General features: G+C 44.4%; 1 protein-coding gene across 1 annotated transcript in view; it reads left to right on the top strand.

The window, feature by feature from the left end:
* LOC310773217 (cilia and flagella-associated protein 47-like) overlaps positions 1 to 12,177 on the top strand; it is a gene marked incomplete at both ends in the record, with an annotated part of 113,912 nt that overhangs the window by 5,229 nt on the left and 96,506 nt on the right. Inside the window, 10 exons of the mRNA XM_083633109.1 lie at positions 3,577 to 3,680; positions 4,894 to 5,123; positions 6,116 to 6,326; positions 6,528 to 6,756; positions 8,127 to 8,279; positions 9,564 to 9,750; positions 10,031 to 10,127; positions 10,245 to 10,461; positions 11,195 to 11,439; positions 11,554 to 11,684. Of these exons, the coding sequence (XP_083489235.1) occupies positions 3,577 to 3,680; positions 4,894 to 5,123; positions 6,116 to 6,326; positions 6,528 to 6,756; positions 8,127 to 8,279; positions 9,564 to 9,750; positions 10,031 to 10,127; positions 10,245 to 10,461; positions 11,195 to 11,439; positions 11,554 to 11,684 (1,804 nt within the window). The remainder of the gene's footprint in view (positions 1 to 3,576; positions 3,681 to 4,893; positions 5,124 to 6,115; positions 6,327 to 6,527; positions 6,757 to 8,126; positions 8,280 to 9,563; positions 9,751 to 10,030; positions 10,128 to 10,244; positions 10,462 to 11,194; positions 11,440 to 11,553; positions 11,685 to 12,177) is intronic.

Genomic DNA, 12,177 nt, shown 5'->3' with positions numbered 1-12,177 from the left:
GACCATTTGACAACATGACAACATATAATCTTAGTGATTTTGAGGAAAACTTGTTTTACAGCGACGTAACCGAATAACCTTTGTATTAAATTACAATTATATAATTTTGTAACATGTGAACGGTAGTGTTATGCATGAATTGCAATGGTTATTTATTATTCTAAACACATGACATGACACAGAAATAAAAATGTATCTTATCTATCACAGTAGGCTATCATGTACATGGTCAATATCTCTGGGCTATAGCTTTATCTCTTATTCAAGCATTTCCTCTAGTTGTCTTTGTAGGAACTATTTTCCCTTGTGCATTAATCAATCAATTTTATATTTATATAGTGCCAAATCATATAAAGAGTTATCTCAAGGCACTTTACAAATAGAGCAGGTAGAAGACATGCTCTTTAACTTAGACCCAACAATTGAAACAATTCTCACATGCACTGGCTCTTGGCGGATCTGGCTCTTGGTCGGTGTTCATCTGCCATGAGCGGTTGGGTTGAGAAAGAGATGGGGGGGGGGGGGGGGGGGTATGGACAGTAGTGGCAGTAATAACAATGATACCAACTATAATAACTAAAAACATACCATAAGTAGTAATACTAATGCACACTTACAACAGTAGTAACAGTACAACTGTAATAAAAACATGACTAATAGTAGACTAAGTAGACTAATAGTAGTATAGTAGTAGTAGTAGCGGTGGATCTCTTCCCACTGGAATCAGGATCGAGCTCATAGAAGATCCATCCTGCATCTGTGTCTATAACCCCTGCAGAGACGAGAGAGACACAAAAAGGCAAGTCAGTAAGATGCATGAATTAGACATGAATTTGTACAGATAAGGCTCAGTGTGTCATGGAAAAGACTTCCCTTTAATGGGGGGAAAACCCCCGGCAGTCTAAGCCTACAGCAGCATAGGGGCTGGTGAACCAGCTCTATAGACGGTTTTCACAGAATTGTCAGTCCTGTCCTAGCAGTCCTGACTAGCAAACACTGCAACAGGAAGTGAGCTAGTGGTCAATTTAGAATGTTTATGTTGTCAAGTTAAAACCATCTATAAGCTTTGTCAAAGAGGAAAGTTTTAAGTCTACTCTATGTGGAGATGGTGTCTGCTTCCCGGACCAAGGCTGGAAGATGGTTCCAAAGAAGAGGAGCCTGGTAGCTGAAGGTTCTGCCTCCCATTCTACTTTTTTAAATTCTAGGAACCATGAGTAGGGCTGCATTCTGGGAGCGCAGTGCTCTAGGGTTAGGGTTAGTAGGGTAATCTAATAAGGTATGAGCTCATTAAGATATGATGGTGCCTGACCATTAAGGGGCTTGTAGGTGAGGAGAAGGATTTTAAATTATATTCTGAATTTGACAGGGAGCCAGTGCAGAGCTAGTATGGGAGAAATATGATCTGAGCTCTTGTCATTCCTTCAGCCAGTCCCTTCGGCCTCCGATGCATGCTGCAGCGGCAACGGTGAGATCAGTGAATTGTGTTGTGTTGATACTGTTCATGGCGCTCCTAGGGGAGAGCAGAGCAAGGAACTAACCATTCTACTAACACAGAAATTGATGTAATCGGTATATATACCACTCCCATAACGTGTGTATCACTTAATTAGGGTGTGGAGTCATAGTCTACCGGTATTTTTAATTTGTCGTTATTGAATGTTTCAAAACTGTATGTTTGAATAAGAATAGGCGAATTATTATTTCCACCCCCCACTCATTTAATTTGGTTAATTAGTTACTTTCATGTAAAAGGTTTGGAAGGAACACGCTGCATCCTGGTAGAAATATGCAAATGCATTTGTCCAATGTGGTCCAATGACATTAGTCATAGTCATAGTCAGCAACTAACAAATCAACACAAGGTAGCAGTTTAAACTTTCCATATCAATAAGGATAGAACAATAGCCATCAAGAAAAGCACAGCAGCTCACATGAATGAACTGCCCCTAATCAGACACACAGACTGGTGCGCATTTTCCAACATAACTAACAAGACCAACATCAGGACATCCAAACAAGTTCTGACAGAGAGGAATGTCATTGTCATTTGTCGTTCTCAATCTATATTGCCGTTATGGCCCTGCAGTTTGCACTCACCGACTTTACGCATACGAGCGGGGAACATAGGACCCTTGGAACATAGGACCCTTTTTTGGGAGCGGGGAACATAGGACCCGGGGAACATAGAACCCTTTTTAGCAGGAGCGGGGAACATAGAACCCGGGGAACATAGAACCCGGGGAACATAGGCATGACCCCAGCCTTGTTGTAGGCTGGGCCCGCGGCCGCTATGGCGTTAATTTCCAACAGGACCTGGGCAGGCTGCAGACCAGACTCCGCTGTTCGCAAAAAGCTTGTTCAATCGTGGAGAAAAATAAAAAATGTAACTCTCCCCGTCGGGGAATCGAACCCCGGTCTCCCGCGTGACAGGTGGGGATACTCACCGACAGAAAGCCTTGTAGGCTGGGCCCGGGGCCGCTATGGCGTTAATTTCCAACAGGACCTGGGCAGGCCGCAGACCAGACAGACGCAGACGCTTCCGCAGTTCGCAAAAGCTTGTTCAATCGTGGAGAAAAATTTTAAATGTAACTCTCCCCGTCGGGGAATCGAACCCCAGTTGCCCCCGCGTGACAGGCGGGGATACTCACCACTATACTAACGAGGAGTTGGTGAGCGCACTGGTAGAATAGACCCTTTTCACATCAGCCATTCTGCGTCTCAAGGTAGGGTAGACAGGTGTAAGCAAGAACATCGTGATCATGATCGTTTTCAACTTCCACTCCATTTAAGTTCCATGTGCCAGGGCCTTCATTAATATTATTGGTTACACCTGTGTTTACCCTGCCTTGAGACACAAAATGGCTGCTGTTAAAAAGGGTCTTAGAAGTCCCGCCCACTCCAGTTGACAATTTAGTCTGAATATCAGGTTATATAAATAGCTTTAGTGGCGTTAATTGTCCGTGGTTCTGCCGCTGCCGGCAGCATGCTATGAATGAGGTGCCGAGGGTGATATTTTCTTTAGCCAAAACTTCCCCATACCGATTCCCATAAATCTAGGTGGTGGGTTGCTCCCTCTTCTTCTTTACAAATGGAGACCGCAGTTCAATTCCCGCAGAGATGCAAGATTCAACGTGGCGGGGCAGGCAGGCTCCTACTTGTTTGTAACGTTATTACAGACAGTAATACGCTACATCGTCTCTGGCTCATGCTAATAAAGAAACGTTACTTGAATAGAGAGAGGGGAAGGGGAAAAGTGAGTTGTGGAATAATGATTGATTGATTACTGTTGTATTAGTTGGCAAGTGAGATCCAGCATAATTATGAGCATGATGCTGCAGTGCAATTTGCTCTTTTTGACCAAAGTATAAAAGCATTAGGCTACTTCCTTACTTCCTCATCAAATCCTAATGACTGTAATTCCAAATAGGATAGGCTGTTGACTCTTCTGAGTCAATGAGCAGTGTAGTGAGCAGACAGTGAGTTTTTATTCCAGATACTTAGGTAACGTGAAACATTATGCCATGTCTAGTGTTGGTTTAAACATATAACCTTATAGTTGCTTGCTGTCTCTTTCAGACGCACTGAAGTGAAGAAGCGTGCTCCAGCCAGCCGGCAAGACTACTGTCTTTTCCTGCTGTTTGAGTCTGTGGGAAGAAAGCATGGCTTCACACACCACAATGGTACTCTCTCGTTCTCTCTCTCTCTCTCTCTCTCTCTCTCTACAGACTATCCACTTATTTACCTTCCCACATCTGCTGCTTTGATGCTGTTACAAGTTGACAGCCCACTCCCAGCCACTTAATCGGATTACTTTTTGTGAGCTAAAACTCAGCTATAGTTTTAATATGGTAAAAAATAAACTCATTTTACAATAAAGATTTTGAACTCAATGCTATCCACTGCCATCACAATAACAGAACCAACATGTTTGAATGTTACCGCTACCTTCCACAGACAAGGAGATGTGGGAAATGACTTTTTCCTGTAACCATGACACCTGTGATGATAGGGTGCCTCCTAGTGGCGCAGTCCACTATTGCAGCTCATATATTGCTTGTCTTGTCTTTGCATATGTCTGAATCAACGGCGTTGGAAGCACGGTGCGGTGGGCGCTGCAGCACCCCCTGGTGGCAAGAGATGTAAAAAAAAAAAAAAAAAAAATTTTTACAGTGCACCTGAACGCAACATGCAAAATACCCACTGAATAAGTGTCCACATGTTCATGTAATTCTGGCCAATACTCCACTTCTGTTATAACATTTCAGTCTGGAAGATATAATCTTTATGACTACCTTAAAAGGCTAAATGAATAGCTTAGAAAATGAATAGCACCGGGGGCCCATGGTACTATTAATCCGGCCCTGGATATATCGGAGGAATAGCAGGTAGGCTATCACTGTCCCTGAGTCCTGAGGGTAAATTGAGTAATGCTGCAGAGAAGAGGAGAAGACACTGAATAATGACATCACAACAGTATAATCCTAATGTTAATTTAAAATTTAATATTCCTCTAAATATGGCTAAAAGTCCAAAAAGGGTGGGAGAGAGAATGAGGATTCCAACACAGCAATGGGAGCAAGTGGTGACATGGAGGTGAGTGAGAAAAGGTGACTGAATAATGACACAACAGTCTAATCTTAATATTAATATTCCTCTAATCTGGCGACAAAGTGGTCAAATTTTTTGGCGCCCTATGGGCGCCGTCAGCCGTCCCCCCCAATGTTGAATCGGTGGCAGCACCCCCTACCTAAAAGTACTTCCAACGCCACTGGTCTGAATTGCTTTTGTACTGTTGGAAGCCAGCAATGCACTGCCGTAACAAAGACAATTGAATCACTATAGTCAATATCACACTGTTGTCACTTTGATGCAGGTTGTATTTCTCTTCCCTAGGCAACAGCAGTGTGGAGCTGGCGGTGACAGGCACCGGCCTGCCTGTGTCTTTGGTGCCCAGTCCCTCTCAAAGCTTCCACTTCCTCAGCTGTGTGAGAGGACAGCACGTGGATCTGCTGTGTGTGCTGCAGAACCTCTGCCCCCAGCTTCCCGTCAACTTCCGCTTGCGCAAGACAGCGCATTTCACCACAGAGCCCTCCGCAGGCACCATCGACCCCGGGCAGTGCCAGGTAAAGTCACCACAGAGCCCTCCGCAGGCACCATCGACCCCGGGCAGTGCCAGGTAAAGTCACCACAGAGCCCTCCGCAGGCACCATCGACCCCGGGCAGTGCCAGGTAAAGTCACCACAGAGCCCTCTGCAGGCACCATCGACCCCGGGCAGTGCCAGGTAAAGTCACCACAGAGCCCTCCGCAGGCACCATCGACCCGGGCAGTGCCAGGTAAAGATGTTGCACCATCGACCCCGGGCAGTGCCAGGTAAAGATGTTGCACCATCGACCCCGGGCAGTGCCAGGTAAAGATGTTGACCGATTGGTGGAGCAGTACATGTGAAATAATCCCTATCACAAAAAGGGTTTGTCAGTTCTCACCTATTGGCCGACTCGTCTTTAAGTAGTTGCAAAATACGTGGAAAATGCAAAACTGCTCATTTAAAGGTGTATAACATTTTTGTGTAACGTTAGACAAATAATTTTGAAAAAATAATGCATCCACTGAGCTTTTAATAAGGTGTGGAAGTATTGCTTTTTGGAGATTGTGAATTAATTGTGAATTAATCATTTAAAACATTTGACTGGTCCTAGATGAATGTTCTGTTTATGTTTATTTTTTTAATTCTTGAATCTACAGGCCATAGGCCTAAATAAGACTAGGTTCTGTTTCCGAGCAACAGCCGCGTTGTAACATGACTGCAATGGAAGGGGGGAGGGGGAGTGTGACTGTTATCAATGTTGAATGTTATCAATAGCACCTTAAATATTAATCCGCTACCCATGCAAGAACTAGGCTATATTGCTTGGTCGAAGAACTGCGATCATTCTTTTTGGGGCTTTTCATTATAATGGTCAATTGTAAAAAATTTATTTCTTGAACATTTGCTGTCTTTTTCATTACAATTGTGTTACCCGCCGTGTGTGTGTGTGTTGTGTGTGTGTGTGTGTGTATGTGTGTGCGTGTGTGCGTGTGTGTGTGTGCGCCTGTGTGCGTGCGTGCGTTTCCCAGGATGTGGTTTTGTCTTTCACTTCACATCAGCAGGGGAGTTTCCGGGTGCGTCAGAAGATAGATGTCTTGGGTGATGTCGTTGGGCGGAGGAGCGATGACACGGCTGATGATGTTACAGGGCTCGGCCTTGGCAGCTTCCACACCATCACTCTCCACCTGTGGGCTGTCTGCTGCAGTGAGACCACACACCCCCAGCCAAAACTCAATCCCGGTGAATAACACAAACACTGCTGCTCGCTTCCAACGGAACAGCTGCCCTGAAACTGAATAGCGTTTAATGTGCCATTCATTATGTTCATTCAGCAGTACTAATTGCTCTAATAGTTTTAACCACTAACATGCTGGCCCTGCTCTGTTTAATCACATGACTTTAATGCATTTATGTGCCCTGCTCTGATTGGCTGACTCGTAGGCATCACTCCGGCTGTGACCAATCCCACCGGGTCGCAGCCTCGCGTTCGGTCCGGTGAGCTGGCTCGACACAGCGGGATGGTGCGTGCCGCGGTGCACGGCGCCGCCAAAACACGACTCCACGCACACCACAGCGGGAGGAGCCAAAGCGTGGAGGAGGAGGAGCTTGTGGCCTTTCCCAATGACCGAGCCGCCAGCATCAGGCCTGCCTCTCCACACACACAATACAGGTGAAAGGTGGAGGAACACACACACACACACACACACACACACACACACACAATTACAGACACAGTACAGGTCACACTAATGCCTCCTCTCGTCGCGGGTCGGGGCGCCTCTTCGGGAAGGAGGGGAACTGGGGGGGGGGGGAGCGTGATCCTCCCACTTGATGAAAAAAGAGAAGACACAGTACAGGTCAGGTTGGCAGCAAATTTGTGCATTGGAGCAAAATGAAACACAGCCCGCTTAGTTCACTGATAATAACATTTTTCTTCATGTGAGGAATTCACAAGTAGTCTACAAGTAGTCTTTGTGAATTTGCCAATCATTGGGAAATATCGTATCCTATGTGAGTGATCAACAAAAACAATGGCTATGTGTTTTCCCAGAGCGGGGCGAATTCATAAAAAATGTTTGTGCAGCACCCCATGAATGCAACAACTTGAAATTGCTCAAAAAAGAAGAAGTAGACATTCTTCATTTTGAAGCACACACACACACACACACACACACACACACACACACACACACACACACACACACACACACACACACACACACACACACACACACACACACACGAGTGAGTGTTAGTGCCTGTCTGTGTGTTTGTCTGTCTGTGCTCATCAGCTTATTTCTGACACTTTGGTAACAGTGGGAGTTTGATTTTGGGTCCAGTTAGAAGTCACCAGCTTATTTCCAGTTAGCTTCTTATGACATGAAGATTATTTCAACATTGATCCTCCTATATTTGTTTGTTTAGTATGTTTGTTTTTGTTTGTAATTTTTATAATAGTGGTAAAACTCTCTAGCTGTGGGGGCCCACCTTTTCTGTGGGATACATTTGTTTATTTGTTTATTAAAAGGATCCCCATTAGCTGCCGCCAAGACGACCACTAGTCTTCCTGGGGTCCAAACACTATTACATGACAAATGATAGTAGAATGCAAGTAATGACAATCAATGACAAAAAAAAAACACAAGCAATAGTCAAATGCAATAAGCACAAAAGAAAATCACAGAAGACAGAATAAAAAGCAATACAAAATCACGACAGACAATAGCATGATCAGCTAGTCCTCTAGCTGGCCTATAGCCCAAATATCATAGGATCTGTACAACTCTCTGTACTTTAGAAAGCACACATAGTAAGTAAAGTCAAAGTGATGTGACCAACATCAATGTGTGTGATAGCGTGTGTGAGTGCAGATGGGTTCTGAGCTTCAGTTTAAAACAAGCCCTGCCTTTGATGGAACAGACACTGCTTGGTAGACAGTTCCAAGACCTGTATATAACCTGTATTCTTCATGCAGTTTGTATTAGAAACACTGCTTGTCTTTGTGTGTTTCCCCATCACTCCTCTGCTTATCGTACTCAGGACCATTTTCACTGGTGTGAGACGCTACCGCTATGTGGACCCTGACTATGCCTTCACTGAGGAGGAGCAGCAGCAGAGACAGAGACACGCACAGATCTACACAGACTTCATCAAACAGCTCAGACAAAGTCGTTTGCAGAGCACCAGGGACAGGTGGAGTTTGATATTTATGTCCTCACTTTCCCCCGACATGATAATGATTGCTGATGACTACTTTTCTTACTTGGATTTAGAGCTGCAACAATTAATCGATTCGTCGATCGACAGAAAATGAATAGATCGATAACTATATTGATAATCGATTAATCGTTTTGAGTATTTTTTCAAGAAAAAACCCCCTCTGTTTCCATTCAATATTTTCTGGTTTCTTTACTCCTCTATGAATATCTTTGGGTTGTGGATAAAACAAGACATTTGAGGGCGTCATCTTCAGGGCTTTGGGAAACACTGATTGACATTTTTCACCATTTTCTGACATTTTATAGAACAAACAACTAATCGATTAATCGAGAAAATAATCGACAGATTAATCGATAATGAAAATAATCCTTAGTTGCAGCCCTACTTGGATTTGGATTGTGCTGAGGCCACAAGTCTGTGATAAAAAAAAAACATTATTATTATTATTAACCAATGTGTTAATGTGTGATTTAACCCTGTCTGTCTATGCTTGTTTATATCCTTGTCTCACTAATTGCCTTCTGGCCTCTTGTGTTGTTGTTTTTTGTGTTTGGTGAGCCAAAGAAAATGTTCCACCTCGGTGGACAATAAAGTTATATTCTATTCTAATATGGGGCAGTGACTCTAACCATTAGGCCACCCTATACCTACCCCATACATGCTGATCCATTATGGTGCTTCACAGTTGCATTTCTTGAAATATGAGTTGGAATCCAAAACAGAGCCAAGTAAGACTCAGTTTACATGAGCCAGGGTCCTGGGAAGGTGAAAAGCAGTCAATATGAGTTGCGGGCTGAAACATAACTCATTCACTCACTCTGTCAGTTTTGCGGGGTGTTGTTGGCAATGGCAGTACTAACACTTCAGTTAGTTAAATTATCTTAACAGTCACCCTCGTAATAATTATGTCAAAAAGATTTACTTGTCAAATTTTAAACCATTTTTCTGTTTGTGGATAGTTTTGCGTTATAGTCATCAAAAGGTCCTAACATACTCTATATCTCCATCTTTAAAGCACTAGCTTTTATGTCGTGTTATTTTTTAATGGGAAGAGGGCACTGCAATCTCTGACAGCACTGAGCAGCCAGAGCATCAGGCGCCGAAAGAAATCTTTCAACTTCAGCAAAAGAGTTCTGCACTTCAAATAGGTTTCCAGTAGTCAGTCATGGCTAGCATTTGATCCCAGGCCAGTTCAAAATAAGATGTGCGGGGAACACAGGGTATTAAAGCGGGTTCTCTGCTGTTTCTGCTTGCTAGACGGCAGGGGCAAGTAGTGGAGGACGAGGTGGACATCGGGATTGTTCCGGCCCAGGGTCTCGTCCCTCCTCATCTCCTTCTGAGGGACCTGGAGACTAATAAGATCCCAGAGACCAAGCCGGGACGGTGTAGCAACACTCCACCAGCAACCACCCGCAACTGTATGCTAGACATGGCATCATGTCAGGTGAGCTCCAACATGGTGTAAATAAAGATTATTTAAGTTACCGATATAGATTTGATTTGACATAAAAAAGAAAAAAGAAAAAAGTCATTAGACTATATTTTATAGTCTCTCTTTTTATAGTCTCTCTTTAATTCATCATAATTTCCCCTGCCTTGCTGCTTTCAGTGTGAAATTGACCAGTCTCATGAACCAGAAGGGTTGCCATGGAAAATTGAGTCTTCAGGACTCAAGAAGATTTGTCTATTTCAGTCACCCCCTTCATCTCTTTCATTCTCTCTAGGCAATGGAGGTGATGCATGCAGTTCCCTCTACCAGCCAGGAGGTGGCAGACTGCAGCAGGACTCTCACAGCTCAGGAGCTCTGCCAAGTAGTTTTAGGTGAGGAATATATATATATATATATATATATATATATATATATATATATATATATATATATATATATATATATATATATATTGAAGCTTCAAGTTCCCCTCTCTCCTTACTCACAAGGCCCATTGTTGGTGGACTATGGCGAGGTGTGTGTGCAGTCGGTGTGTGTTCAGCGGTTGAGTCTGGCAAACCATCTGTCGGTGTGCGTCTGGGTGCAGCTGGAGGTGGGCTGCCCTGAGCTGCAGGGCTCCTCTCCCCTCTCCCACGTTCTGCCACCCAAGTCCTGCACCACCCTCCCCCTGATGTTTCAGAGCAACAAGCTGGGCTACTTCTACAGGTTGGTGATGGAAGGAGGTCAACACAGTTTTCCGTTGTGTTGACAAGGTTAAAGGATGCTGAGGACAAATTTAAACTACACTAGGTATGATATTAAGTAAAAATAGACCTGACTTATCAGTATAAAGGGCAGATTATAGTACATGATGATAATCGACCATGGCCGCCGGCTATCATTGATGTCCATTGGGCCCATTGGACATTGATGACGATGACAGTCGGTGGCCATGGTCGGTGGTGATCATGTACTATAAACTGCCCTTAAATCCGACGTGGAAGTGATTAATCAAAATGAGAGTAAGATACAAACTGCACCAACGTTTTGCCACTCTCATGCTTTTGGTATCCTTTGGTATAAAGTGATGATGACAGACTGGCCGGCTTGGAAAACATCATAAGTGCACTGTATGTCGTTTACTGACATGATGAAATCACATTACACAATTTCAACACAGTAGGTGTTGTCATTACTATAGCTCTTTGCATTTTAGCTATTTAGTTGCCCACCTTCTATTGAATTACTTGCAATATTCAAGTGTGTGCTTGTCTACCTGTTCAGTAAGGTGTCATCGCAAGTATAGTATCAGAAAATGACTTTTTGGGGAAGTTTTGGCTGCTTCTCACTAAAATACTTATTTCATGGTTACATTAGAGGTGCAGGGAATGAATAACATTGGAATGTGTACAGCAGTACAACTATAAGTTTGTTTATGTATGTTGCTTCTTTCCCCCAGACCTCTCTCCTACTCTGTGAACCAGCAACACATTGGTCAGGTGCTGGTCCAGGCTAAGGTCATTCCTGTGGTTCTGGAACTGTCCGCCACCCAGCTGGTCCTCGGCCCCTCCCCCTCACTGCTGGCCCAATCAGGATACAGGAGCTCCATCACCCTTAGAAACCCCCATAACCATGCAGCCGACTTCACGTGGCGGCCGGTCGTCACAGAGAGAGGGATCCTATTCTCCATTCGACCAGCTACGGGTGCTACATCTGCAATTAATTTATTTACCTGGTTATGTCAAGCTTAAATATAGACAAAATCAACCTGGTTAAATAATCATTGAATACAACTAATTTCTGCTCCCGCCTTCACAGGTACGGTGGAGGCGTTGAGGGAGTTGGACTGTGAGGTGGTGTGGCAGCCATCCTTCTCCTCTCCACCAGAGGGAGACTTTGAGCTGTGTGTCCACGAAGGCAGCACGCAACGCCTGCACTGCATCGCCAAGGTCTGTGTTCGACTTGGGGGATTTTGTGTGATCTACTCTTGCTTATTGCTTTATCTTTATTGTTTATCTTTATTGTTTATTTGAACAGGGACAGTACACAATAAACATATTGCACCAGAGATAGCTAAGAGCTAATTTGCATCTGTTCACTAGCAAGGACCACGCCACAACAAGAGTATCGTTAAGGTTCTTTACTGAAGAGAATGAGTTGTGTATGGTGTAGTGTGGGTGCGAGATGAGTCGTCTGTTCTAGGAGGTCACGTGTTCCGGGGGAACGTCCTGATGACCGGGGCAGAGGGAGACTCAGGGTAGAGGTTCCGTCTCAGACGTGGTCTGCCCGAGCGGGTCTGGCGTGAGGGGTGTTTCAGCCCGAGCAGATTTCAGGCCCCCCCCGGATGGATCCTAGAACGAGACGTGGAGAGGCATGCACCGTGCCTAGTGAGAGGGAATGAGGATGTTTAGGGTTGAGGGGTGCGGGAAGGGATAGGGGATT

The sequence above is a fragment of the Poromitra crassiceps genome (assembly GCF_964638095.1).
Source record: "Poromitra crassiceps genome assembly, chromosome: 3".
NCBI classification, from domain to species: Eukaryota; Metazoa; Chordata; class Actinopteri; order Beryciformes; family Melamphaidae; genus Poromitra; species Poromitra crassiceps.
This window is presented reverse-complemented; position numbering and strand designations above follow the sequence as displayed.